Below are 26,390 nucleotides of genomic sequence, written 5' to 3' on the forward strand. Positions count from 1 at the left end.
TCTAAATCATCTCTACCCTCCTGGAGGACTTTTGCTTCATACTCCAGTAGCCCTTTTCATTTACACTTCTCATTTGGAAATTGAACACGTGATGCATTATACTATCTGTGAATAAATATATCTACATATCTTTCCCAAGTTTAACAGAGGGTGGGTGGTCTGGACAATTTTATTTTTCCTAATCCTGAGTCAGTTTAGTCTTCAAGAAATATTTATTGACGATGATGGCAGCAGTTTATTAAAAGCAGATGGAGCCGGTTGCCAGTGGCTCATGCTGGTAATACTAGCTATTCAGGAGACTGTGATCTGAGGACCGTGGTTCAAAGCCTGCCCAGGCAGGAAAACCCCGTGAGACTTATCTCCAACAAACCACCAGAAAACTGGAAGTGGTGCTGTGGCTTAAATTGTAGAGCACTAACCTTGAGCTGAAGAACTGAGGGACAGCACCCAGGCCCAGAGTTCAAGCCCCACAACCAAAATAAATAAATAAATCAGATGGAATTTTATTTTTTATAAAAAGGGGAGGGGAGAAACAAAGCTCAAAGTTTGAAATACGAGGCTCATGAGCAGCTTTAATAAATGCTTCCTAATCAACATGTGCTATGTACATTTTTTTCTCTGGAGGGGTTTCAGAGATTGACAGGAAGAGTGCTTACCCCCCAATTTCAATAAAATTATGTTAACTTGTCTGTTTTATCTATTTTTTGTTATATATACACACATATATATATACATACACACACACATATTCCCTTTGGTATGACAGTAGTGCAATGTGGCTAGGGGTTGTTGATTTTCAGCCCTAAAGACCCGAACATTTTCTTTTCAGAAAAACATTCCCATGTGCCATACATTTTGAGAAGAAAATGCAGTTTTTCATGTAACGATGTCAAGGTCCCTCCCCCGCCCAGGCAGCTACACCCAAACCCCACCAACGTGCAGGCCCATTATTGCGCTGAGCTACAAGGTCCAAGAAGGTGGGTTCAAAGCTAGGACGAAGCTCCCGCGGGGCCACGCCCACCCCGGTTCCGGGAGCCTCATTGGCCAGCCATCCGCCCGCCATCTCTAAAAGCCCGGAGGATTAGGCTCAGAGGCGGGCGGTGCCCTGTCCAGTACTGATTGGCTGAATCATAAGGCAGGCCGGGAGCTCTGAGAGCTCCTATTGGCCTTTAAATACAAAACTGGGCGGGGAAAAGCAGAACGACAGCGCTGAAGGCTTGAAGCGCGGAGTGCGCCGGCGCGTAGTCGGGGACGCCAGGCCGAGGCTTTTGCTTGGGAACCGACTGTTGTCACCCCGCCCCCTTTGGGGCTTTTGATCCCGTTAACTGTCGGAGTGGCGAGATCTCCAGCTCCGGGCGACATGCCGGTTCGCTTCAAGGTGAGGCTGGGGTCTGTGAGCCTGAGGGGTGCCAAGGGAAGCGGCGGGGCGGCGGATGCGTGTCGCGGGAGCCGCCACGCTGGTCTGTGCGCGCCGCACCCCGGGCCCGCAGAGGCCGCCAGTCCCCCCACTCCCCCCTAGGCTGCCGCTCACTGCCGGTGTTGGTGCTGAGGATGGGGGGAGTTGTCCCCGATACCTAGCTCCTTTGCTCACCCTCACTTCCACCGACTTTGAGAGTCAGATGCGATTGAGATAGATTTTGGGGGCACCCTGGAGTGCATGTGGGAGGAGGGCACCTGGAAACACCTGTGGCCCATCCCACCGTTTTGCGTTTAATCCCCCTGCCCTTTAAAACTTTAAAGTGCACGTGTCTTTTAAAGGCGTTGAGACACGGGCCCTTCGAGTAATATACATTTTTTTTTTTTGCATAGTTGTGCCTTAAAAAAAAAGTTAGGTGTTCCAGGTAGCTGTATGGACTGGCACCAAAGAGGTGAGCACAGTGTGTCATAGATTCCCAACTGATTTTTTTTTTGTTTTGTTTGTTCTGGTACCAGAGCTTGAACTCAGAGCCTGTGTGTTTGTTGTCTCTTAGCTTTTTCAGTCAAGGCTGGTGGTACTCTACCACTTGAGCCACAGCTCCACTTCTGGCTTTTTGCTGGATAATTGGAAATAAGAGTCTCATGGACTTTTTCCTGGTGGGGCTGGCTTTCTTTGAACTGGGATCCTCAGATCTCAGCTTCCTGAGTAGCTAGGATTATAGGCATGAGCCACCACTAGGGCCTGGCCCAACTGATTGTCATCATGTTGTGTTCTCTCCACCCTCTTCCCCCCCCCCCACCCCTCAGCACTGTCCGTGGCTTATTTTTGCTCAAGGCTAGCACTCTACCTCTTGAACCACAGCGCTGCTTCTGGCCATTTCTGTTTATGTGGTGCTGAGGAATCAAACCCAGGGCTTCATGCATGCAAGGCAAGAACTCTACTGCTAAGCCACATTCCCAGCCCCACAACTGATTTTTTTTTTTTTTTTTTGGCCAGTCCTGAGCCTTGGACTCAGGGCCTGAGCACTGTCCCTGGCTTCTTCCTGCTCAAGGAGCAGGAAGAAGCCACTTGAGCCACAGCGCCGCTTCTGGCCGTTTTCTGTATATGTGGTGCTGGGGAATCCAACCTAGGGCCTCATGTATCCGAGGCAGGCACTCTTGCCACTAGGCTATATCCCCAGCCCCACAACTGATTTTTAAGTGCTTGTATCCAGTACACAAGGGAGAGGTACTTTGGTTGACTTTACTTGAAATAACAAAAGGACTAGCATAATACATAATACTGTGTACTCACTGGGAACTGAGGATGAATCTGTAATGAGGAGGACTTAAATTCTCACTTTATCCAGTGAGCTCACGCTTTGGAATCTAAGGAAGGATTCTAAGTATCAGGGAACTACCAGCAGAAGGGTAGTCTCTCAGAGCCCCAGATTCTTGCTTGCATCTGTCCGCAGTGGTTGTCAGGATTAAAGGATAAAACACCTGAACTGCTTAGCACAGGTCTGGGTAAACATTAGCTATGATTAAGGCACTCATCTCTGTTTAATTACCAGTCGTAGGATCTTTCAACTCTCTTTGGAGATTCAGAAGCCATTTTTACTGAGGCCTGCTTTAAAACAAATGTTCACTAATAGCACTGTGTTTAGACTGTACTTTGTATTACAGGGGCTGAGTGAATACCAGAGAAACTTTCTGTGGAAAAAGTCATATTTAGCAGAGTCTTACAATCCTTCTGTGGGGCGAAGGTACCCATGGGCTGGACTTAGATCAGATCAAATAGGTAAGTTGAGCAAATGAACAGCCGCTATCATTTGATTAAGCCTTAGGCTACATTTACAAAGTGATTTATTCAAAATCCAGTTGGCCTAGCTGTCCCATTCATTTGGTGTGTTTATTGAGTGCATACTGTGGTTGCAGAATATTTCCAGCTGCTAGGGTTATAGTCCTGAATCAGATAAAGACCCTTAACTATGGAAGTAATAAATAACTTGACAAACAAGAAAATTTCAGATGGCATATAAAACAGTAGGGAAGTGTGATAGAGAACATTCAGGAGAGGGGAATTTGAGGGAACACACTTATTACTTATTTATTTCTGTCTTAATATACCTTTGAAATATGAAGGGCTTTTGTAATGCTGTTTCCATACTTGCACAAATTTACTTGAACAAATTTACCACTGTCCCCTCCCTTTACCATAAGGGAAACCACTTTAGACTGAATGGTCACGAAAGGCTTTTCTGACCTGATAACACTTGATTTGGGACCTGAAAGTTGAAAGGAGACAAAGCTTGGGGAAAAGGACACACAGAGTCTTGAGGAATGGAAGCTTAAAAGTAGTTTGCTTCAAATTCACAATCAATAATCATGATTTGAAATTAGGCCTGTTTTGTTCAGAGCCCATGATTCAGAGGTCATGTTGTTACTATACTTCCTTTCCATAGCCGGGGGAATTTAGAGCCCCTGATCAAGGTTTCCTAGTGCATAAGAGATTACTGTACCTGCTTGTTTAATTTGCTTAGCATCCCCTCTTTGGAATATAAGATCTCCGAGATTGTACCTAAAAGTCTTGGTTAAACTCATTTTTGAATGAATGATTAAGTCTAAGTTTGAAACTACAATAGCTCTATGATCTTGGGCAAATAGAACTTGTTTTTCTACGTGGCACCCAGGAAGCCCACTGCATAGAATCTCTGGGAGGAATGAGATGTTTGTGAAAGGCCTGCTGCACATACACAGGTCAGCTCATGGTTCCCTATAGTTGATGTGTATGAGAGTGACTGAGAAGTGTGTTACATGTTTGAAGCAAAGCTGAGAAGTTAGTAAAATAAGGCAAGGATTTCCAGGATTAAGTTTGGAAACAGAAAGGAGTAGGCTGGAGTCAGTGGCTCTTAGATTCCTCTGCAGCATCCAGATGTTTAGCTTAGGGACCCAGCAGAGGTTGGCTGTCCCTGCTTCTCAGACAGTGTGCTGGGAACATTCCTCTGCGTAATGATCTAGGAGTGGACTGTCAGTTTTAGCTGTGGAAAGGAAAGTGTGGAGTGAGAATTCCAAGATGCTCAGAAACAGGTGGAAACTTAGCAAGTTACAGTAGCAGCTTTACCTAGGAGTGGCTGTGTATTCCCTTAACCTCATGTATTCTTACTCTGGGGATTTGCTGGTGCTGGGAGCCAGAGGGCAGAGCACTTGAGAATTTTTCCCTTTCATTTTGCTTAATTACCAACCCTATGGTAAAGCAGAAGTCTAAGGCAGTGAGTGATCTTCAAATTTTTTTGTTTCATATTGCCTAAAAGAATTAAGAGTGTTGAGGATGGTGTAGCTGAATAGTAGAGTGCTTGCCTAACGTGCAGGCCACTGAAGTTCAGTCCCTAGCATGGAGAGTTGGGAGGGGTGTCAGAAAATTCTGGTACCCCCTACTCCTATCATTTAAAAAATAGACATTTGATTTTCCCATTTGTTTCAACAGTTATACTTTCTGGGACATTTTATAAAAAACTGGAGTTACCAACTTAGTTTGCTTAGTTGATGAAAATGTTCATCATGTTCTTGTCTTTCTTGGCAAACCAATCAGCCAACATAAGTTTATTTTTTGTGAGACAAATTCTGTCCTTTGATTCAGAGTTAATGTGCGATGTGCATTTCATGTTCTAACACTGAATTTTAATGTAGGCAAGATAGGTGGATAGAAACGATGTGGAACTGTATGGAATAAGGTCCTGTTTCTTGTTACTGCTAGGCTGTCTATTGTCCTGTCAAATTGTCTCAGGAATTAGGCTTTCTTGAATTGTCTCTGAAATTTTGTAATGTGTTAGGTGGAGCATCATTGTGGTAGCTGAGAGGCATATCTGTTTTGCATGCTGGGAGTAGGCAGTTATGAAAGGTTTGTGGGAAACAGAATTGCAGATGGCAGAGGCATCTCAGCTCAGCATCAAGCTAGGGTACTTACAATTATTCCCCTCTCAGTGTACCACAGTCATATGTATACCAGTAAGAAGCCGACTGGTCTAATGATGGATGTAAGGATGGGAACCTTGAGTTCCATCATCAGAGCATACATGAGAGAAGCTAGGGTTTTACCTTATGCCCGATTTTCTGTCCACTTTTTCTTTCCTTCAGTTCTGGTCTTAATCTTCCTTCCTCACTCTGTGACAGCTTTCTATCTATTTAAAGAATGGCTCCAAACTAGGGCATTAGCTCAGTGCCTGTCAGTTGCCGAGCTCCTCTTACCTCAGTAGAAGGTTAAGTTTTTGGATATTTGCTTGCCAGACAGAAATATAGAGAAATTGTATCTTAGCTCTTGTTAAAAAGGTCCATTCATTTTAATTCTCAGGAAATCAAGGCAAAAGTAGAACCAAGATCCAGCATAATGCCATCTCATTCTTTCTCATCTTGGTCTGCTGTGCACAAGAGAAGCATTGTGACAAGTTCCAAATTTTGACAGACCAGGGCCATTGTTCTGTTAAGTAGCACAGGAAAGTAATTAGAAACGGAGGCAACATGTCCTCCTGGCTTGCCCTCCAGTTGCTATTCCAGTGTCTTGTGTGAAGAGGGTAACTGGAACATTGTGACCCCAATCTTAAAATTTTTGTTATGGTCAAACTTTTAGCACTTCTTCACAGCAAAATTAATCTTGAAAAAATGCTTAGTTTTTCTGTTATTTAATTTTAAAATCCTATAATCTGAAAGAAGGTGTGTGCATTACTAAATTTTAAATTCTATTTCTTCCATTTATAGGGGTTATTAAAAGAGATCTTCGTAGCTTTTTAGTGCTTTGACAGCTGCTATTTTTGCATATTATGTTTTGTAGGGATCACAAAAGAGCCAAGTTTTATTTCAAAAAGAAGAGTCCCCTACCATGACCCACAGATTTCAAAGTCTCTTGAGTGGAATGGAGCAGTCTCAGAGAACCATGCAGTTGTACCACCAGAACCTGAAGCCCCAGGCGTACCAAATTCACAAGAGGTAGAACAAAAGGAAGTTGTGAACCAGGAAAGAGTTCTCTCATTAGAGGCTTCCAGGGTTCCCAAGAGAACCAGATCGCATTCAGCAGACTCCAGAGCTGGGGGGGCTTCAGATGTGGTAGAAAAGAATGAAGATATAATAACAGACCATATCGCAGTGAATAAAACCGGGGAACTGGACAATTCTACCAAGCTTCCTCCAGAAAATGTAGAAAATGGGGTAGGTATATTTTGTTTCTTTTCAAAAGTATGTGATTCTTTATTAGTTTCATCATCATTTCAATAATACAATTTTCATTTATTTCCCCCATGGTTCTTTTCTTGTCATCATCTGTGGGATAATTGATAGGAGGCTGTTGACTTTAGTTATGAATGATTCTATTAATGTTTTGTTCTGGTTGTACTAAGACATGCCTTCATTGGGTGGGCGGTCTGCCTCTGGATTTCATTCATCCTAGAGGAGCACATGAGTCCTAAGGGAGAGATCAAGTTCAGACAGAAGGGGAGTAGACCACTGCTTCTGGCAGAGGTGCTGAGCTGTCTTCTTCCTATTCGTTCCCATTTCAGTTTCTTACTGTGTACCAGCAAGAAAACAAACAGCATCTCATTTGATAAAAATGCAAAAGGAAGGAGAGTGCTGGCTGGCTCTCAAAGGTTTTGCACTTCTGTTCTCTTGTGTCACTGCTGGCTTGTGGCAGATCCCTGCAAGTTCATAAGCAGGGGCCACAGAGGAGGCGGTGTGGGAATCTCACTGCCTACCACAGTTATGCCTCTGGTCCACTGTGCACCTTCCCACTTTCACTTCTACCACTGACTGGAACTCGAGAGAGGTATTTGGGAGTGCCAGAAGAGCTTCCGTGGCTTGTTGAGAAAATCAGGGGGCCCAGGGCAAGCAAGGAAAGTGATGTGTGTGGTGGGCAGGGGATGGGAGGGCCTCAGAAACCATAGACAAGGGCAGGTGCTGTGGGTTTTTAATAATAAATTTAATTATGAATGATGGGTAGCAAGAAACTGAGGGATGCTATCTTATTCTGGGGTGCATAGTAGTCGCTTGACAGTATTAAAGAGTTTTAATGAAGAGATTATTGAGAACTTGAAGTAAGTTTGCTGTACAACAATGTGCATATAGTTAGCAATACTGTAAGGTGTCCCTAAATGTAAAATTTATTAGGAAGGTATGTTCATGTTATGTGTTTTCTTTTTAGCCCAATTTGAAATGAATGTTTGAGTAGCAATCTCTAATGACTTTGAGTCTTTTCCCCCCCTCCCAACAGGTAGATAGACTTCTACGTAAGAAAGCTGGGTTGACTATTGCTCCTTCTCATAATGCCTTGAGAAATTCTGAGTATCAAAGGCAATTTGTTTGGAAAACCTCTAAAGTGACGACTCCAGTCTTTGCAGCCAATCAGGTAGTTTGATGGAAATAATACATTTCTAAGTATCCTCATCTGACCTAGTCATGTAGATTTATATAGAACTAAGAGCTGAAAGAAATCTGGTACTTCAGTAGGCCTGGAGGTAGGTTCTAGAAAACTGGGAATGAGTCTATTGCTAAGATAAACCTGTTACTTATGATTTATAGTAGTAATATTATACTGTCCTAGGCTACTGATGATCATTGTGGCCAGCTCCATCACATACACTAAATATGAGACAGGGTAATGAAAACTTGGGGAACTGGTAAGTTTTTGCATGCCAAAAAGATTTTTTTATTTATTAAGAAAATCATTAAATGGTTTTATTCTAAAATGTTATGTTTACTTGACTAACATTTTCACATGTCTTCTGTTTCTTAAGGATAGTACAATTACTTTGGATATTTACTTTAATAAATACAAAATGTTGAAAGTTAACACTATATATATAATATGGTTCTGGTTTACATTTGTAAAATTCAAAAGCTGTACTGATAACCAGTTGTGATAACCACTTTGGGTCATAGCGCCACTTTTGGTTTTCTGGTGGTTAATTGGAGATAAAGGATTTCATGGACTTTTCTGCTCAGGTTGGCTTGGAATTGTGATCCTCAGATGTCTGAATAGCTAGGACTACAGGCATGAGTCACCGGCACCTGGCTTCAGTACCTCTTTTGCTGCCTCATAGATCTGGCTCTTGATCCTATGTGTACCTGAAAAATTAGTTAGGATTTGAAAATTGTGATTATTCCATTTTTGGAAATGTTTGACCTGTTAGCTAGAGTTGATTCAAATCAAAGCCCTATGGACAACTTTACACATCAGCCAAAACATTGTACAGAATGTTATTTTTATTGGATAACAAGTACAATATAAAATCACCAGTGATATTTTCATTGGTGATTTTATTGCCTTCATTAGTGTGGTTTCACAGCACTCCTTTTGGAAAGACATGCTCTTTGTAAGTTCAAAGCATATCCTTTTGAGAGTGTGCTAAAAGCGCTCCGTGACAAGCTGTGACCGTGCTTGTTGGTGGGAAACCTGTAATGGAGCAGCTCAGCTCTATTTCATCAGACACCCGCCCTCTAAAAGGATGTCTTACACCAATGTGGAAAGGATTCAGAACAGTTTATTGTGCTAAAAGAGGTATATTGTTTGGATCAGTTCAGCATGAAGGGATGCTATTCAGAGTTATAGAGCAGCAACATTGTGTACTTTCTTTGAGCTCCTTCTCCCTCCTGTTTGCTTTCCTTGTAATCCATGGCACCGTACCACAAAATGGGGTCATTTTGTGAAATATTAAATAGAAATGATTTTAAATGAAGAAGCTAAATATAAGCAAGGAAGAAGAAAAAATCATGTTTGAACATCAGGTATTCCAAATATTAAACATTTCCTGTTGTTGCATAAAGAAAATTCATGTCAAAGAGGAAAACCGTAGAGCTTACTAAAGCTAACATCTATGTTCATATTATTAAGATATGCCTACTTTACCTATCCCAGTACCAGATTGAGAGAAGAGCTAGGAAACTGAGGAAAAAAGATAGACCACAAATATGGTTTATTATTTATTTTGACTTGAATACTATTTTCTTTATAATAACTGTACCTTTAAAATGTAAAAAGTGTAGAAGTTTGACCTTTGGAAATTAGATATGTGCAATGAAACTGCAATAATATATAATTCTGCCTTTTTGTTTACTATAGTTGGTTATATATATATTTCTAACAGCAGTTGAAGACTTAAGTTCTATATTATCTAACAAAATAATCCCAATTTTTATTTTAAGGTTTTCTACAATAAAAGCAAATTTGTTCCACAACTCAAAGATAACACAGTTGTCCACGAAACTGAATACAAAAGAAATTTCAAGGGTTTGTCTCCAGTGAAAGAATCAAAATTAAATGATTTGAAAGAAAACGGAAATCTTGAAACAGAATCCCCTGAAAAGAAGGTATTCCCTTATTCTTAGCCTTTAAACAAAATCCCTATTTCAGACTAAACACATTCTTTTTCACTACCCTCTATGATTCTGGTTGCTAGTTTATGAATTCATTAGTTTATTTGTTCATTGAGTGTCAGACATTCATGAGTATTTGTTAGGAGTTGAGCACTGAGTAGGAGTTGAGAGCAAAGGACAGCAGGCACACCAAGGCTAATGAGGGGCAGATTGGGGAATGGTTAAAAATGGTGATGAACATGTAGCCATCCCTTAGTGTGTTGGATACTTAAAGTACATATGTAAGTTTTCTACATCTGCTGTTACATGATTGGCTTGGGTGTAACAAATGATAGAAATTTAATCACAGTTAAACACACATACATATATTACTTCTGCTTTTAAACAAAGCTTTAGTAAGAAAAACATCATTTACCCTAGTGTAAAATTATTGCTCTTTTAAAAGTTGGAACATTAGTCTAAAATTATTGTAAATTATAGAAGGTGAAGTATAAATAACTATTTTTGAACCTCCTATGATGCTCATCCATGATACTTTATGGTTTCTAGAACTACAGATTATGTGACTAAAAAGTAAGATTACATATACACACACAAGATCTTTTGAATTATGACATTCTTGGGAGACAAAGTGTTTATCCAGTAAATAGCAACTTAATCAGAACTATACATGAAACATGCCAAATATAATCTTAAGAATAGCAAGGGTACATCTACAAATACTGTTCAATATGTGGTAACATTTTATTTAGATATGTATTTTTTTTAATCTTTCTAGTAAAGGACTTAAAATCTTGTTAGAAAATGAAGCTGTAACCTATACTAACCACATACATTGGTTTCAAAGCTTAGTTGTTGATTTGCTGTGATTTCTGTTATCTTTAAAGTTTTTCTTAAACCCAGAAGTACAATACAATATCCAAGCCCACTTTTATAAAATCTTAGTTTTCCCCTTTAATGTATAACATATTTTCAGCGTGAAAGCTTAAATCATTTTCATTTTTAGAGTAATAAAATGGATGATCCTGTAACGTTAGAATCAGAGATGGCATCAAAAGTCTCCAACAAGCCTGAGAAGACTGTCACTCCCTGGAGGCATCAAAGGCTTGGGTATGTGTTCATCTGAAACACAGAATAGTGTTAGGTAGTCCATATACTGAAGTCTTTACTTTTGTTTTATCTTTGTTAGGAAGGTGAATTCTGAATACAGAGCAAAATTTCTCAGCCCAGCTCAGTATTTATATAAAGCTGGTACTTGGACACGTGTGAAGGAAAACATGCCAAGTCAGGTAAATCTTGAGTTTCCATGTTTCTTTCAGCCTGTAAAGCAATGTAACTTCATAGTGAGTTTTATTCACAACTTAGAGATAATGTCATATAATAATAGCACCAAGAGTATCAGGAACTGATCTGCATTATGATATTCTTTATCAACCTGCTTACTGTTTTTCTACTGGTGGGCTCCTTAGAGATTAATATTTATTTAATTAGAGTATTAAAGAGCATTTTTTATAGCCAAACATCTGATTATTTTCATAACCTAAATTTATAGAACTCTGTAGCACTTTAGATTTTATTGTCCTATGACATCCAAGCCTCCATTCTCACCTGGAGATTCATTTTCAAGATAAAATGATGTGTGCTCAAAAGCAGCAGAGGCAGAGTAAGAGACAAAGCTGCAGCTGTCCCAGATTTTATCTGGGCCCGCCTTCATCTGTTTACCCTAGTGAATTCAAGTTCAGAATCTGAGCATCAAAGGCTTATGACAGAAAAAAGAATTACATCAGCAGAGCTCTTGAGCAGTTTACGAGCATCTCAGATCTTGGCAAGAGCTCTGTGTCAGGAGAGTGCGATGGGGTCAGGGCAAAATCCTGGGGTACAGACAGAACAGATTTTGTTCACTGAGGGCCAACAAATAAGAGTGGCCACTTATTGGCATTTCATAAGAAGGTCTTGTTTTGGAAAGATTCTCTCTTAGTCTCTGAAACTTCTTTAAATGAAATGAGTTGGTAGTTAGGCCTCAAATCTAAGCATTTAATAGAAAGAGAGGGCTAGTTTGATTGAAAGGTGAAATTTCTTATTGTGCCCTGAATATAAGATAATCCGTCACTTCCCCACTGCAGATGAATGAAGAGGCACAATCAGACTCTTCACATGTATTTTGACCTCATTGACTTTATCATGAGAATATGAATTCACTCTTTGGATTATGTTAGTTTTCTTGTCTTTAAAAAAAACAACAAACTATTGTAAAGGTGATGTCCAGAAGGAGTACAGTTAGAGAAATAAGGTAATGAGTACATTTCTTTTTGAACAGTGTTAACCCCCTTTCTAATGTTAGTTTTCTTTTTTGTTTTTGTTTTGCCTGTCCTGGGGCTTGAACTCAGGGCCTGAGCCACTGTCCCTGGCTTCGTTTTTGCTTAAGGGTAACACTCTGCCAACTTGAGCCACAATGCCACTTCTGGCCTTTTCTACATATGTGGTGCTGAGGAATTGAACCTAGGGCTTCATGTATATGAGGCAAGCACTCTTGCCACTAGGCCATATTCCCAGCCCCTAATGTTAGTTTTCTTAAGCTAGACATAATTTGAAATACTGTACTCACTGAGTCTATAGACAAGTTACTGGTTGTTTTATCTTCAGTTGTGAGCACTTAACATTTGTGCGATTGGCTTTGCCACATGGTTGTATAGTTTTTGTCTCCACAAAGTGACCACTTGCACTGTTGCCTTGTGAGTACTTACTTAAAGTTGTCTTAATAGTAGTCTGGTAGTAGTAGTCTAGTAGTAGGGTCTAGCCCTTGGTAAGGGCCATGCTGGTCTACTGTGTTGTGATGATGAGAGCTGAAGCAGTAAATCGAAACTATGGAAATTTGCACTGTTGAAAAGCGTGCTTTAGCTTTATTTTCAGTTACAAACATTAAAAAAAATAGTAGTCTGCTGACTTATATTGCAATGATTAAATCCCTATTCTCAGAATAATTACAGAGTCTGTGTTAAATTTCCTTTTTGTTTTAATATGTGAGCTTTTCATCATTTAAGCCATTTTATTCTCATTGCACCAGGATAGACATGACTTTGTATCAAGTCTTCCATTTGAGAGACAACCTGTAATTTTTAAGGACTGGTTATAAGGTGATTTCTCAGTTTGGTTTTTCTGCACATAAATTTTAAATGACTTAGTTGACTTTTTAAAATGATTTTCCCCACTTTTTTTATTTGTACCAATTAATTGTACAAAGGGGTTTCATTTTGACATGTCTATATAGATCATGTATTTTGATCAAACTCACCTCCTCCATCATTGTCCCTTATTAGTTGAATTCTTAACTTGGGAAAAATAATGCAGTAGTGAAAGCAAAAGTAACTCTTACTTATAGTCGATATATATAGTGTGAAGGCATTACTTGACCCAGAACTGGGTCAAGCTGGTTTGTTCCTATCTAAAAAGGATAGGAATAAGTGACTCTGGTTGTTGGTTGTGGGAGTTAATTATAAATCCACACTATTGATTTTTACTAAGCATAACACTTTGAAAGATGTTAGCCTCCTTATTTTTCCTCTTAGTTTAGGATATATAGAAGCTTAAAAGCTTGCATTTATAAAAACAGCATCAGCACAGAATTATTTATAGAGATTTCTGAAAATTCAATTATTGTTAGCAAATAGAACTACTGAATAAACTGAAGTCTTACAGAATTTTTGGCATTTCGTCATCTTTTCTAAATATAAATGGTTTCAAATGGGATCCCTATGCACATAGAGGAGCCATTTGTCCATTCTCTGACTGGTCAAACACTGTGGTGCTCACAAGTGAAAAGAAGGCAGCCTTCTCTGCTCTTTCCCATTTTTCCCCTACCCATAGGATAGTACTAATTAGACTAAATATTGGCATAATAAATCTAGGTGCAAGTTGACCCTTCCTCTTAGACCATAAGCTCCTTGAGTGCAAAAAAGTTTCTTGCTCATCTCTAGTTGTCCACTGTCTAACTCAGGCCTCTACTTAGTCCACACTCAGGACAGGTAATGGAATCGGTGCTTAAGTACATTTCCCCTCAGCTTAAAGAGTTCTCACAGGCGAATGCAGCAGGATGAGGAGAACATAGAGGAGGAAATGAGGGTGGGGGGGCCTGTTGCTTTGTGCAGTGGGGGAGTGGCATGGAACACTTGTTGGCACTTTCTAGAAAACAATGTGGAGAATGTAAAGCATATTATAGCAAGGCCCCGGTGCATTCACAGTATCCTGGGTTCAGCAAGTTTTACCCATTTGTTTCATATCTACCTGTTAAATGCAGCAACCACTGGTAATTTTCTGTAATGTACCGGAGTTGATAGAAATGACCTTAGCTAAATTTTGGGCAATTAAAAAAAATCCCTCAGGGGCTGGGAATATGTCCTAGTGGCAAGAGTGCTTGCCTCGTATACATGAGGCCCTGGGTTCGATTCCTCAGCACCACATATACAGAAAATGGCCAGAAGTGGCGCTGTGGTTCAAGTGGCAGAGTGCTAGCCTTGAGCAAAAAAGAAGCCAGGGACAGTGCTCAGGCCCTGAGTTCACGGCCTAGGATTGGCCAAAAAAAAAAAAAAAAAAAATCCCTCAGTATTTCAAAATTATTCTTTAGGATTTTGTTTTTCAGGTTTGGCTTGTTACAATAGTAGTATTGATGAGACTGCATGGTTTCTTATGCCATATGTAGGTGCTGTCTTTTTGTTCTTTTCCCCTAGAGGTGTAACATTTTCAATCCATGTGCATTCCATACATTATCTTGCTGCTGAGGATGTATTCTTTTCTTTTTTAAGTGAAACAAAAAGAAATTCTAGCAATACCCTCCTGATATCTTCAATGTTCAGTTTATCTTATGGAGAAATAAACTGTACATTTTTCTAAGGATTTTAATCAGAATTTTAAGAGTAAAGTTTCCACTTAATTTTTTTTAACACTGAAGAATTGTATTTAGAGAAACCAACAGGTGGCAGTATGATACATAAAATAAGAGTTTCAGATGAGAATAAAGGCTCCTTTCTATATGAAAATGTATTATATGCATAGTGGGAAATTCATATTGCCCTGAGCATTTAAAACATATGTTCAGTATTTGAATATATGTTGAACACATGATTATTATTTCTTTCAAATTAAGTATTTAGAACATTTTTGAAAATGTGAAGGCATCTCACAGTTCTCTTCTATAGTAATAGCAGCTTCTGGGTGAAGGGTGAGGGTTCTGGCATGCAAGTACCAGAAGTGGGGAAATAGGAACAGCAGACATGCAGGGATGTGGCTGGCTCTCAAGATACATGAAGATGTCTTGGTTACTGAATTGTATATTACTAAAAATACAAAAAGTGTTGATGGACAAGTTTGGTATATACTTAGGAAGTGGAATAATAAGGTACAGCATCACATTGACTTCCATTCCTATTCAGTTATGGCATTAACTTGTCATTAAGTGTGTTTCTGTATTCCTCCCTTAGGGTTCTCTAAATGCCATGTGGTATGCAGAGGTTGGTTGCTTTTTGAGTTTTTAAAAACTAATAATGCATAAAATACTTGTGTAATTTCAGTTGGACTAAAAAGTATGTGTCAGTATTTTGCTTAGCTGCTACAAATTTCTCCTTGCCTGCTGATTCTAAATACAATAACTGTGTTATGCTTTAGCTTATTGTTTTAATTTCTGCTTAACTGTGCATATAGTCATATGTGGCTACTTTTGCCTTCCTTTCTCCTTGCTCTCTGGCTGTATTTGTGCAAGGTATTTGATAAGCTACATGATGTCACCTATAAAGGAACCTTCATAATAACATGTGTTGTCTGAACTTTTCCTGCATAGGTTAAAGAACTCCGAGAAAAGGCTGAGTTTTATAGGAAACGGGTTCAGGGAACACATTTTTCTCGGGATCATCTGAATCAGATTCTGTCTGATAATAACCGCTGTTGGGATGTCTCCTCAACTACAAGTTCAGAAGGAACTGTTAGTAGCAACATCAGAGCATTAGATCTTGCCAGGTGAGATTTTTTTTTTTGAGATGGTGAAAAAAGTGTGTATGGTTTATGTGGGGTACCAGAATTTGGCTTCTAGTCCATTGGAAATATGCCAGCCATTTGTTTCATTATTTTGGATTTCTTTTCTTTTTTTTTTTTTTTTGCCAGTCCTGGGCCTTGGACTCAGGGCCTGAGCACTGTCCCTGGCTTCTTCCCGCTCAAGGCTAGCACTCTGCCACTTGAGCCACAGCGCCGCTTCTGGCCGTTTTCTGTATATGTGGTGCTGGGGAATTGAACCTAGGGCCTCGTGTATCCGAGGCAGGCACTCTTGCCACTAGGCTATATCCCCAGCCTTGGATTTATTTTCTGTGACAAAGCTACATATATTTGCATTATATATTTATGTATAAAAATTAATCTGGAAGACTGGATTTTATAATATTCTTTTAAACAATCCAAAAGCAAGAATGGTTTTAAAGGAAGGCCAGGCATGATGGTTCATGTCTGTAATCACAGTAACACATAAGTGTGTAACTGGGTGATGGTGGTGATGGTGTTCTTGCAGGAGCCTGTAGATAGGAGAATGACCACCCAGGCTGGCCTAGGCAAAAAAAAAAAGTGAGGCTCTATTTGAAAAATAAAGCTGTTTAAAAAAATAGTTATGGATATGGCTTAAGAGCCTGCCTCTGTTGAAACCCGTATGTTGCCAAAATATTAAAGATTATATGACGTATAAAAAGATATTATAAGCAAAAAAAAAAGACAGCTAACACTTAGAGAATAAAGCTGTAGCTACATATTCATTATTATTCATTAGTGGATTTGGGGATTAATGTGAACTTTTGTTCCTAGTTTTATGAGAGAAGTCTGCTGCTTAAGATTTTGGAGTGAATATGATTTAACTATTTTTAAGAGAAACTGTACATTGGATTAGAGAAAATACAGTATTTCGTTAGAGTCATGCATACCAAATTTGTAAATTCAAATTATATGACATCTAAGTTAAGTTAATCATAAAATGTACCACTTAATAGTGATTTGGAAAGATGATGTGAATTGTATTTGGTCCTAAATCCACATGAACTTTTTTTTTTTTTTTTTTTGGCCAGTCCTGGGGCTTGGACTCAGGGCCTGAACACTGTCCCTGGCTTCTTTTTGCTCAAGGCTAGCACTCTGCCACTTGAGCCACAGTGCCACTTCTGGCCATTTTTCTGTATATGTGGTGCTGGGGAATCGAACCCAGGGCCTCATGTATATGAGGCAAGCACTCTTGCCACTAGGCCATATCCCCAGCCCCCACATGAACTTTTGAACAAGTGTCAAATTTTCAGTAACTGAACAAGTTATGTCATGTGAGGTCCGAGGGGCTAAGTGTGACTTTTGTCACCAGAGATGCAGTTACGAATGTGTGAAGGTAGGAGTGAGGAAGATAAGTGTGTTTTGGACTATTTGAATAGAAACTCAGATTGTAACTTGTTCATTATACTACAAAATGAACTTTGAATGAGATTTCCTCATTCAGTCAATATCCATAGGAACAGTTGAAGGAAATGATGAACTTGTTAAAATTATACATAAAATTCTAATTATTCACATTAAAAATAAGACTTACTTTGCCATACAGAGATCCTACAAGCCATAAGACGTTACAGAAAAATTCAGAAGAAAGAAACAGAAAAAAACCAGAAGAAAAAAGAGCTATCTTGGAAGAACAGCTCCAGCAAAATGCCACAGAGAAATTGGACTTGTCTAATGCTCCCACCATGCCTGTTGGTGGGCGGCTGGCTTGGAATGCAGAGAGCACCAATGAAGATGGACAGAAACAGCTTAGCAGACAACCAGAGGAGGAGCCGGGAAAGGACAAGCAGATGTGTATGGGAGAGCTAGAGAAGTTGGATGTACCTGAGAAATCTGAGGCCCATAAGATAAAAGAGGGGTGAGAGTTTTACATTTCCCAGTTTGTGGCATATTATGGTATGTGAATAACATTTATTTGGTTTCATCACTAAGTATTTTATACTTTTAATCTGATGACTAATAGAGAGCAGATTTTATTGTCATTAAAGTCAACCCTTCTATAAGGTAGATACTCATAATTTGATTCAAATATTGGAGTCACCGACAGTGGGTAATTGAATATTTAAACAGCAGGCTATTTGGGGGAAGCAGTTGGATTACTTTCATTTGTGTTCTGTAGTTGTGATTTTCTAGATTTTCTAGTGAGTATAGAAGAATGACTTTTTTGTATAAAGAGAAAGCTGATCATTAGTATAAGATGGATTTTTTTAAAGCAAAAAAAAACAAAAGAAAGGAACAGTATTTTAAAATATATTTTTAAAATTGTAGTTTGTAAGAACTGCTAATTCCTACTGTTTTATGTGTATGTGGTTGAGGGACATGGTTCTTTACAGTCAGTAATGTGTATGTGGTCTGTTGCCTTTATTCATTCATGGATGTTGCAACTGATGTGGGAGTTGGCCTCTGATTTACCGGAAGGACTCTCAGCCGTGTTGTTGCTGGCTTACGGCAATCTCCCACCTTTCCCAGTAATCAGTCTCTCTTAAGAAATAGAATTTATTATTTTTTTTAAGAAGCAGAATGGCTAGCTTTTGTAAATTTTATATAGAAATGATGACAAATAATTTTGAATTATATTTTCTTCAGTAAATGCTTCCTAACAGATTGTTTCCACTTGTAGGTCAGATATTTCTTCTGTATCATCATCAGGAAAAGGAGGCAGGCTTCCTACTCCAAAGCTGAGAGAGCTTGGGGGGATCCAGAGGACTCATCATGATCTCACTACTCCAGCTGTTGGTAATAGGCAAACACCACGCAGTTCTTTCATGTGTGATAATTTTCTATATGATAATTAAATTGAATTGAAACTCGGTTCTCCTCCATTTTCCAGGCGGGGCTGTTTTAGTGTCTCCTTCTAAAGGGAAACCTCCATTCCCAGAGCAGAGGAAAAGAATGTTCTGTCAAGATGGCTTAGAAACATCAAAAAATGTTTTTACTAAGGTAAATACTTAACATTTTGGAGGAAGGCATCTTTTCCAGTACTGGTTATTTTAGTCTTGATTAATGGATGATCAGATTGTAGAAAATTCAGTCTATTGTGTGTGGTGCTGTTATTACTAACCTCCTTTTAGTAAAGCAAAAGCATTGCATTGGGGTGGGAGGAGCGGGCAGTGGCATATGATTCCACAGGATATGTTCTCCTATGTCTGTGGTAGTGACGCAAAAGGGAAAAAAGACACTCAGTACTGTTTATTGTGTGGCAGTTGTATTCCAACTATGTTCTAGGACCATATTAGCACTAGGGATACAGCAGTGAAGAAAAGAAAAGTCTTGGCCTTTGTTGAACTTCAATAGTATGGAAAGGTAGAGACAATTATCAAGGTAAGTAAAGTACCATTGATAGTGCTAAGTACTAAGGAGAAAAATAAAGCAGGGAAGTGACTAGGAAGGAGTCCAGGCATGTCCTCATTGAGAGGGTGGTCCTGGAGCAGAAACTGAAGAAGGTGAAAGATTCAGCAAGTATTTTGGATGAAAACATCAAGTGCAAAGTTCCTAAGGTGAAAGAGTCCTGATTCCTCAAAGATCAGCCTAGGGTCATGTGACTGAAACACCCAGTAGTGTGTGTGATGAGTTCAGTGATCACAATGGTGTGCTAAATCATGTAGGACTTTGTAGGCCAAAGCAAAAACTCTGAATGTTATTCTCAATCAGACGGGAAACCTTGGAAGGATAGACAGTGACATGAGTTAGCTAAGATTTTTTTTTCTAGTTTTATTAGCTGCTGTGTTGAAAATGGAAGCAAGAGTAGGTACATAAAATCAGTTGGATTAATTACTATAATGTAATGATGATTGTAATGATTAGTTGTGGAAATTGAATTGGTTAGGGAGGGACAGTAGTGCCTGAGAAGGTAAAGTACAGTATAAAATGTTACAGCAATCAGTGGATGGAAAGGGCTTGTAGACTTAAGGATTTGTTAGAATTGGGTACCTGTGGAGATTAGTGGTAAAGTTAGGTATAGGGCTGGGAGTGTGTCTCAGTAGTAGCATACTTGACTAGTACGTTAGAGGCCTTAGGTTTGGTTCCCAGCAATGCACAGAATTAATTAATTAGCTAACTAATTAAAGTTAGCAGGTATTGGTCAAGGATTAAGATTATGGAGAGGTTGTAGTTGTTAGTCTTACTTATACTCCTTATTTATCTCTAAGTATTTTTGTTAATACTAATGCGTATTATTTATACTTATCAATGAGAATTATACTATAGTTTCATAATCTTAGCCCTGTATAGTGAAAAATTTTTCTCTGTCACTAAATATTACTTATCTAAATAAATGCAACATGATATGCAATCTATACTGTCATTTTTAACCAGATATTATTATTGGAACCTCATATTATTGAAACTTCATAATATTATTGAAACCTTAGGTTTCTATTCTTCATAATTTCTCTATTTTGAAAATGTATTAGGAAGAAAGCCATTCTTACCTACGTTTTTGTTCATACTATTGGCTCTTTCTGTGCCCATCCTCCTTAGTATCATTGCATGGTTTTGCTGTTTTGGCAGAGTCCCAGAAAAACTGTGTTCCCAAGAAGTCTATGGAGAGTGGTAATTTTCATACATCCTTGTTGGCTCTGGCTATTACTGTTTTTTGTTTTTTTTAGTTTTTATAGTTTGTGAAGTGAAAGATTGGATATTTTTGCTCTATTGTTATATATGAATTGCTTACTTTTAATTAGGTTTGCCTTTTTCTTGTTACTTTTAAAGAAATACATAGCATGACAATAATTTATTATGTGACAGTGTATTTTCCCCCATGTTTGGTATAGAAATATACATTCTTACTATTCATATAGCCAAAGCTGTTTGTATTGATTCTTATGCTTATTACACCTTCCACCTCATATTTTCTCCCATTACTTTGGTATTTTATGTTTGGATCTTTGATTTCTTCCACATACATATGTATCTTTTCTTTTTTTGTCATTTAGAAAGGAAGTCATGCTAAATCTCGACTGACTTCTCCCACTGCTGGTATCAAAACAGTTGACCCCCTGCCTTTGCGTGAAGATTTGGAATCCACTAACCCCAAATTTACGGAGGCAACTCTTCCAGTTTCAAACATTCCAGAATATTCAGCAAACACCCCTGGACAGTCACCTTCTCCACCACAGGCTGCATCCTATTGGCATCCTTCTCGTCGCATTCAGGGATCTCTGAGACATCCAGAATTTCAGCATAATGGTAATAATTTTGATTTTAAGTTTTTGTTTTTAAAAATGAAAATGTTACCTTCATTGGTAAAACACTATAAGTTATGAATAAATTGTTACTATTTGGGTTTATTTTAAAGTTAAATATTGGGTTTTAAAGTAGGAATAAAACTTGACTTAGAGATACTCGGTTGTGGCTGCTGCCCGTAAGTTCACTCTTACAAAGTGTGAGATGTCTCTCACATATAGGGAACCCTCTAGAAGGCAGTAGCATCTCTTCTCCAGGCATGGTAATTGAAAAGGTCTCTGGACATTGTCTTCTGTTGGCTTGGGTATAAAATTCAAGACAAATGCTTTTGTTAGGCACCCCACTGCCCTTTTGCCCTTTTCTTTTTTTTTTTTTGGCCAGTCCTGGGCTTGAACTCAGGGCCTGAGCACTGTCCCTGGCTTCTTTTTGCTAAAGGCTAGCACTCTGCCACTTGAGCCACAGCGCCACTTCTGGCCATTTTCTGTATATGTGGTGCTGGGGAATTGAACCCAGGGCCTCATGTATAGGAGGCAAGCACTCTTGCCACTAGGCCATATCCCCAGCCCCTCACTGCCCTTTTCTGACTTCTGTTGTTATTGCTGAGAAAGGGTTGCCCTGTTTCTTGCTGAGAAGGGTTGTCCTGTTTCTATTCTGCATCTTTTTTGTGTGATGGTGCTTTCTTGCAGCCTTTAGGATTGTCTTTTAATATTCAGTGTTCTCATTATTTGTGGTGAAGTGTCTTAACTTAGGTCTCAGTCCATCCATTTTACTGGTAGTCTGTAGACCTTTCAATCCAGAATATTCTTCTGAGAATTTGTGTGTGTGTGTGTGTGTGTGTGTGTGTGTGTGTGTGTGTGTGTGTGTTTGAACTCAAGGGCTTCATGTTCTCACTAGGCTTTTTTGCTCAAGGCTAGCACTCTCCTCTTGAACCAGCCTTTTGCTGGTTAATTGGAGAAAGAGTCTCACAGGCCTCTCTGCTCAACTGGCTTAGAACCAGGATCCTCAGATCTCAGCCTCCTGACTAGTTAGGATTATAGAGTATCAGTGCCCAGCAGAAATTTTTTTAAATAGTAATTTCTTCTCCATTTTCCATTCTTTTCTGGCAGTCCTGTTATTCACATATGTTTTCTGTGTCTCACTTTTTGAATTTAAAAGACATGCTAATTTATCTTCTACCTCTTGGTTTTAAAAAGTTGTAGTTACTTTCAGTTTGAAGAGTTACATGTGTAAATTCATACACATGAGTATGTGCACGAATATATGTGTATATCGATACACATATTTGTACACATATCCATCCATATGTGCATATATGGATAGGAAACCTCCCCCATTTGGAGGATGGTAGTTTCTGGTCCTTGAGCCACAGTGGCTGGGATGAGCTGTGATGAGAGAGACAAAGCCTTTGTTCCTCTTTGCAAGGAAGAAGGTTAGTTACCCTGCTATGTAAATTTCAAGATGAATCTCTCCTGGTCTGTTGTCTAAAACGATTTTCAGCAAGTTTTCTGGTTCATTTTAACTTGGCTAACAGTTTTTAATGAGATGCAGCAGTCTAACCCCCAAGCTATTAAGGGAACAATTGATTGCTTCTTAGTTTCCTTCCTCAGCTGGCTAAGAATTCAGCTTGCTTGGGTGCAGATACACACCCACTCTTCCATTTGCTTCTTGCTTTCCAAGATTTTGTTGGTATTTTCTTTGTTCTATGGGTTTGTCATTTTTACAAAGGTGCGTATTCAATCTGTCCCTTGTCAACAGAAGCCTATTATCTTTCTTTACAGTAAGAGAAATGTTAGATTATATATTTACTAAGTCCATTAAATACCAATGAATGGCTATTTGATATTTTTCATCAAGTTATAAAATTAATAAAATTTCTGATTGTCTACCTTTAGGAAATTTATTGTACTTGTCTTAGTGTTTCATGCTGCTATTCCAGAAGACTTGAGAGTAGGTAATTGATAACTAACAAATAGACATTTCTTGGCACCTTGGTTCTGGAGGCTGGGACATGCAAGATGGAGGGGCCGGTGGGGACACTTGCTGCTGTCTCATATGAAAGGGCAAAGGGAAGGTGCTCTGCAATAATGGCATTAGTCCATCCTTGAAGGCAGAGCCCTCATGATCTCCTGATGCCGTCTCACTGGCAATTCAATCTCACTGTGAATGGTGGAGGAAACAGACATTCAAACCATACTAGTAATACATGGTGTTTGGTGGCTCAGAAAGATATTTTCTTCTGCCTTTTTGTTTTTAAGTAGGAAAAGCCGGGGTGAACAATTTCCAGTTACCTCCACATGAAGACTTTCACAATGAAGGTATTTATATGAGGTCCTATTATTGACAGTTTATATGAGATTTATGATCTTAGAGTTGCTTAGCACCTTGTAAAGAAGACTTCCACGAGTGTTTTCTTCATTAGATCCTCAAGACTTCGTGATGGGGTGAAATTATTCCCATTTTACAAATGAGTAACATGGGACTCATGTGGTGAAGAACCATTTCTAGGGTGAACGCGTTAAAGAGACTGCCTGCCTTCTCTTGGCCCTATGTCAGCAGAGGCCAATATTCCACTTCACCTGTGTCCTGGGGCTCAGGAATTTGGCTTAACAGTACATCCATGTTTTTTTTTTTTTAAATGCCTCTGCTCTTAGGAATTTTCAGTCCTCAAAAAATACATATATATATATCACTAGGGAAATGCAGTTTTTCCTTCTGTGCAGTTTTCTGCCTGACAAATTTGCTTCTAAAAGCAAGAGGATTTTTGAATTCTTGATGTCAGCAGCCAAAACTACTGAATTGATTTATCCTAAGAAGTGTAGAATTACTGAACTTATTTTGAAATAGGGAAATAAATTTGATTTTAATACTTCTAATGCTAGAAGTTTACATATGTAAGTATTTCTGCCCTTTAATCAGTTTGGGACTTTTTCCTCAGTATTTAGTGAACTAGAAATTAGGTTGTTGTGTTTTGACGTACAAAATATCTGGCAACTTTTATTGCTTTTTCTTTCTTTCTTTTTTTTTTTTTTTGCCAGTCCTGGGCCTCAAGGCCCTGCCCCTGAGCTTCTTTTTGCTCGAGGCTAGCACTGTACCACTTGAACCAGAGTCACTTCTGGCTTTTTCTGTTTGTGTGGTGCTGAGGAATTGAACCCAGGGCTTCATACATGTGAGGCAAGCACTCTAACCACTAAGCCATATTCCCAGCCCCTATCTGGCAGCTTTTAATCCAATTCTTTTTCTTTTAAATGGAAGAACAATGTTTATAAATAATCTTATAACATATTTGCATATTCAGAATGAAGAAATTAAATACTAAAAAAGGGTAGCATGTTAAAGTCAGACATTTCTACATTTAGTAAGATTATTCTATAACTATATTAAAGGTTATGTCATTTTTTAACCTTTTATTATTTTTAAGTAGTTGTACAAAGGGGTTTCAATTTCACAAATACAATGCATCTTTTAAATTTTAATTTATATTTTTATTATCTTTAGGTAGTTGTACAAAGTAGCAAAGCATTTTATGAGTATAATGCATCTAGTTTCTTAGTCGTTCAGAGGAGTTGCACCGTTAGACTGTGGACTCCTTCCCTGAGTCCAGTGGATTTTATAGTTGTTGTTTTCTAGTCCTGGAGCTTGAACTCGGGGCCTGGATGCTGTCCTTGTGCTTTCTTGCTCAAGGCTAATGCTCTGCCATTTGAGTCAAAACTCTTCTTTTGGCTTTTTGGTGGTTAACTAGAGTTAAGAGTCTTCTGGAATTTCCTGTCTGGGCTGGCTTTGAACTACTATCCTCAGATCTTAGCCTCCAGAGTCACTGGGATTACAGATGTGAGCCACTAGCACTCAGCTTGAGTCCAGTGTTTTAAAAAAATGTTTTAAAAAAGTTTAGGAACTGTTTTGCCCCAAATAGCTGTGCTTTTGAAACTAGGACAAGTCAGTATCATGATGAATTGTTTCCAAGAAATGCTGAAATCATAGGTTGCATTTAGTAAATGACATGGGATTTCAGGAAGGGGAAAAAAAAAAAGCTCATTTAATGTTAAATTGTCTGATATCTATATATGGTAAACTTGGGAAATTGCCATGAGCTATCATGAAAATGTTAAAACCTTACCTTTCATAGATTGCTTTTTTTTTTTTCTGATGTAACATTGACATTGCAAGGCTTAATGACTGATTTTCTGTTACAATTGTATTAGATGCAATGTTTATTTAGTAGATATTTTTGCACTGAATATAATTTTGGCATTCTTTCATTACAGATGAAGACAGATTGTCTGAGATTTCTGCTCGCTCTGTGGCTACTAGTCTCCGGGCTTTTCAAACTCTGGCACGAGCACAAAAGCGGAAGGAGAGTTTCTGGGGCAAAACATAAACCTAGTTGACTTCTTTTTCTCTAAGGAAACTCTTGGATAATTTTTCTATATTGCTCACTATGTTAAAATTTTTTTGAGTCAGTTTTCTTCTGACATTTCCAACATAAATTTTTTTTCAACAGTCAGTTCATTTTACCTGGAAATTCTTAACACAGGCTTGTTAAACAAATTTGGCTTTAAAAGAATTCTTTTTATATTTATCCCCAAATTCAAAGGCATAGATTAAATAGTTCTTCACATGTTCTGTCTTTTGGGTTATTTGCAAAGAATTACTGATAGAATTATGAATTTTGTCTATCCAGAGCTGAATCTAAAGAGAGAAAGTAAAGTAAAAATTAAAATTCAAGTGTGGAGTGTATATTCCCTGAAGATTGGCCCTATGTTTTTTATAGATGCCATCAAATGATTTGTTTTTATCTTGAGCTTTGGCATTAGTATTTGTTCTCCCCTTCTGTTTATGGTTGCAGTGTTATTTAAGATAATTGTACTTTGAAAATACCAGCTGTATATATTTTTCTTATTTATGTAACAATTTACTGAGAGAATATGTATATTTTTGATCTTCATGTGTATTCTATTTGTATAATAAGTTTGACATATTTAAATGTCTGAATTTTGAAAAAATGTACAATGGAGAATTAAAACTTTGTAGACATTTTGAAATAAAAAATGATCAATTATGTTTATGTTTGGCTTCTGCAGAAAGTTGGGTGGAATAAATATATTTTAGAAGCATTTTACTTATTACTAGTTAATCAAAAGCTATACTACTTTAGCAACTATCAAGATGCAATGAAATTTAGTATATAGTATTTGGCACAAATGTAGGACATATAGAATTTTCAAAGCAGACTAATTTTTAGAATTAATACAAACTTTTCTATTATAATTCTTTCTTTTTTCTTCTGGTTTTGGGGGTTGAACTCAGGACCTGGGAACTCTCCCTGAGCCTCTCTGTTCAAGGATAGTACTCCTCTACCTGAGCCACAGCACCACTTCCAGCTTTTTTTCTGACTT

The 26,390-nt window shown here is 38.5% G+C and overlaps 1 protein-coding gene across 8 annotated transcripts; it reads left to right on the plus strand.

The window, feature by feature from the left end:
- The first annotated feature begins 1,240 nt into the window (after nt 1-1,240).
- Nucleotides 1,241-26,097, plus strand: Mdm1 (Mdm1 nuclear protein). Of its 8 annotated transcripts, none has more exons than XM_048360000.1 (15): nt 1,241-1,378; nt 3,082-3,196; nt 6,224-6,597; nt 7,652-7,786; nt 9,583-9,747; nt 10,760-10,863; nt 10,943-11,042; nt 15,228-15,257; nt 15,584-15,759; nt 17,360-17,671; nt 18,434-18,549; nt 18,644-18,753; nt 20,748-21,000; nt 23,253-23,312; nt 25,260-26,097. In XM_048360000.1, exons 1-15 carry the CDS (start codon nt 1,361-1,363, stop codon nt 25,370-25,372), a joined length of 2,181 nt encoding a protein of 726 aa, XP_048215957.1. In that variant the 5' UTR covers nt 1,241-1,360; the 3' UTR covers nt 25,373-26,097. The 8 variants fall into 8 exon arrangements, with proteins under 8 accessions (XP_048215957.1, XP_048215964.1, XP_048215983.1 ...); XM_048360007.1 differs by having other exon boundaries at nt 23,256-23,312; XM_048360026.1 differs by lacking the exon at nt 23,253-23,312.
- Nucleotides 26,098-26,390: the final 293 nt, after the last annotated feature.

The sequence above is a fragment of the Perognathus longimembris genome, chromosome 1, assembly GCF_023159225.1.
Source record: "Perognathus longimembris pacificus isolate PPM17 chromosome 1, ASM2315922v1, whole genome shotgun sequence".
In the NCBI taxonomy this organism is placed as follows: Eukaryota; Metazoa; Chordata; class Mammalia; order Rodentia; family Heteromyidae; genus Perognathus; species Perognathus longimembris.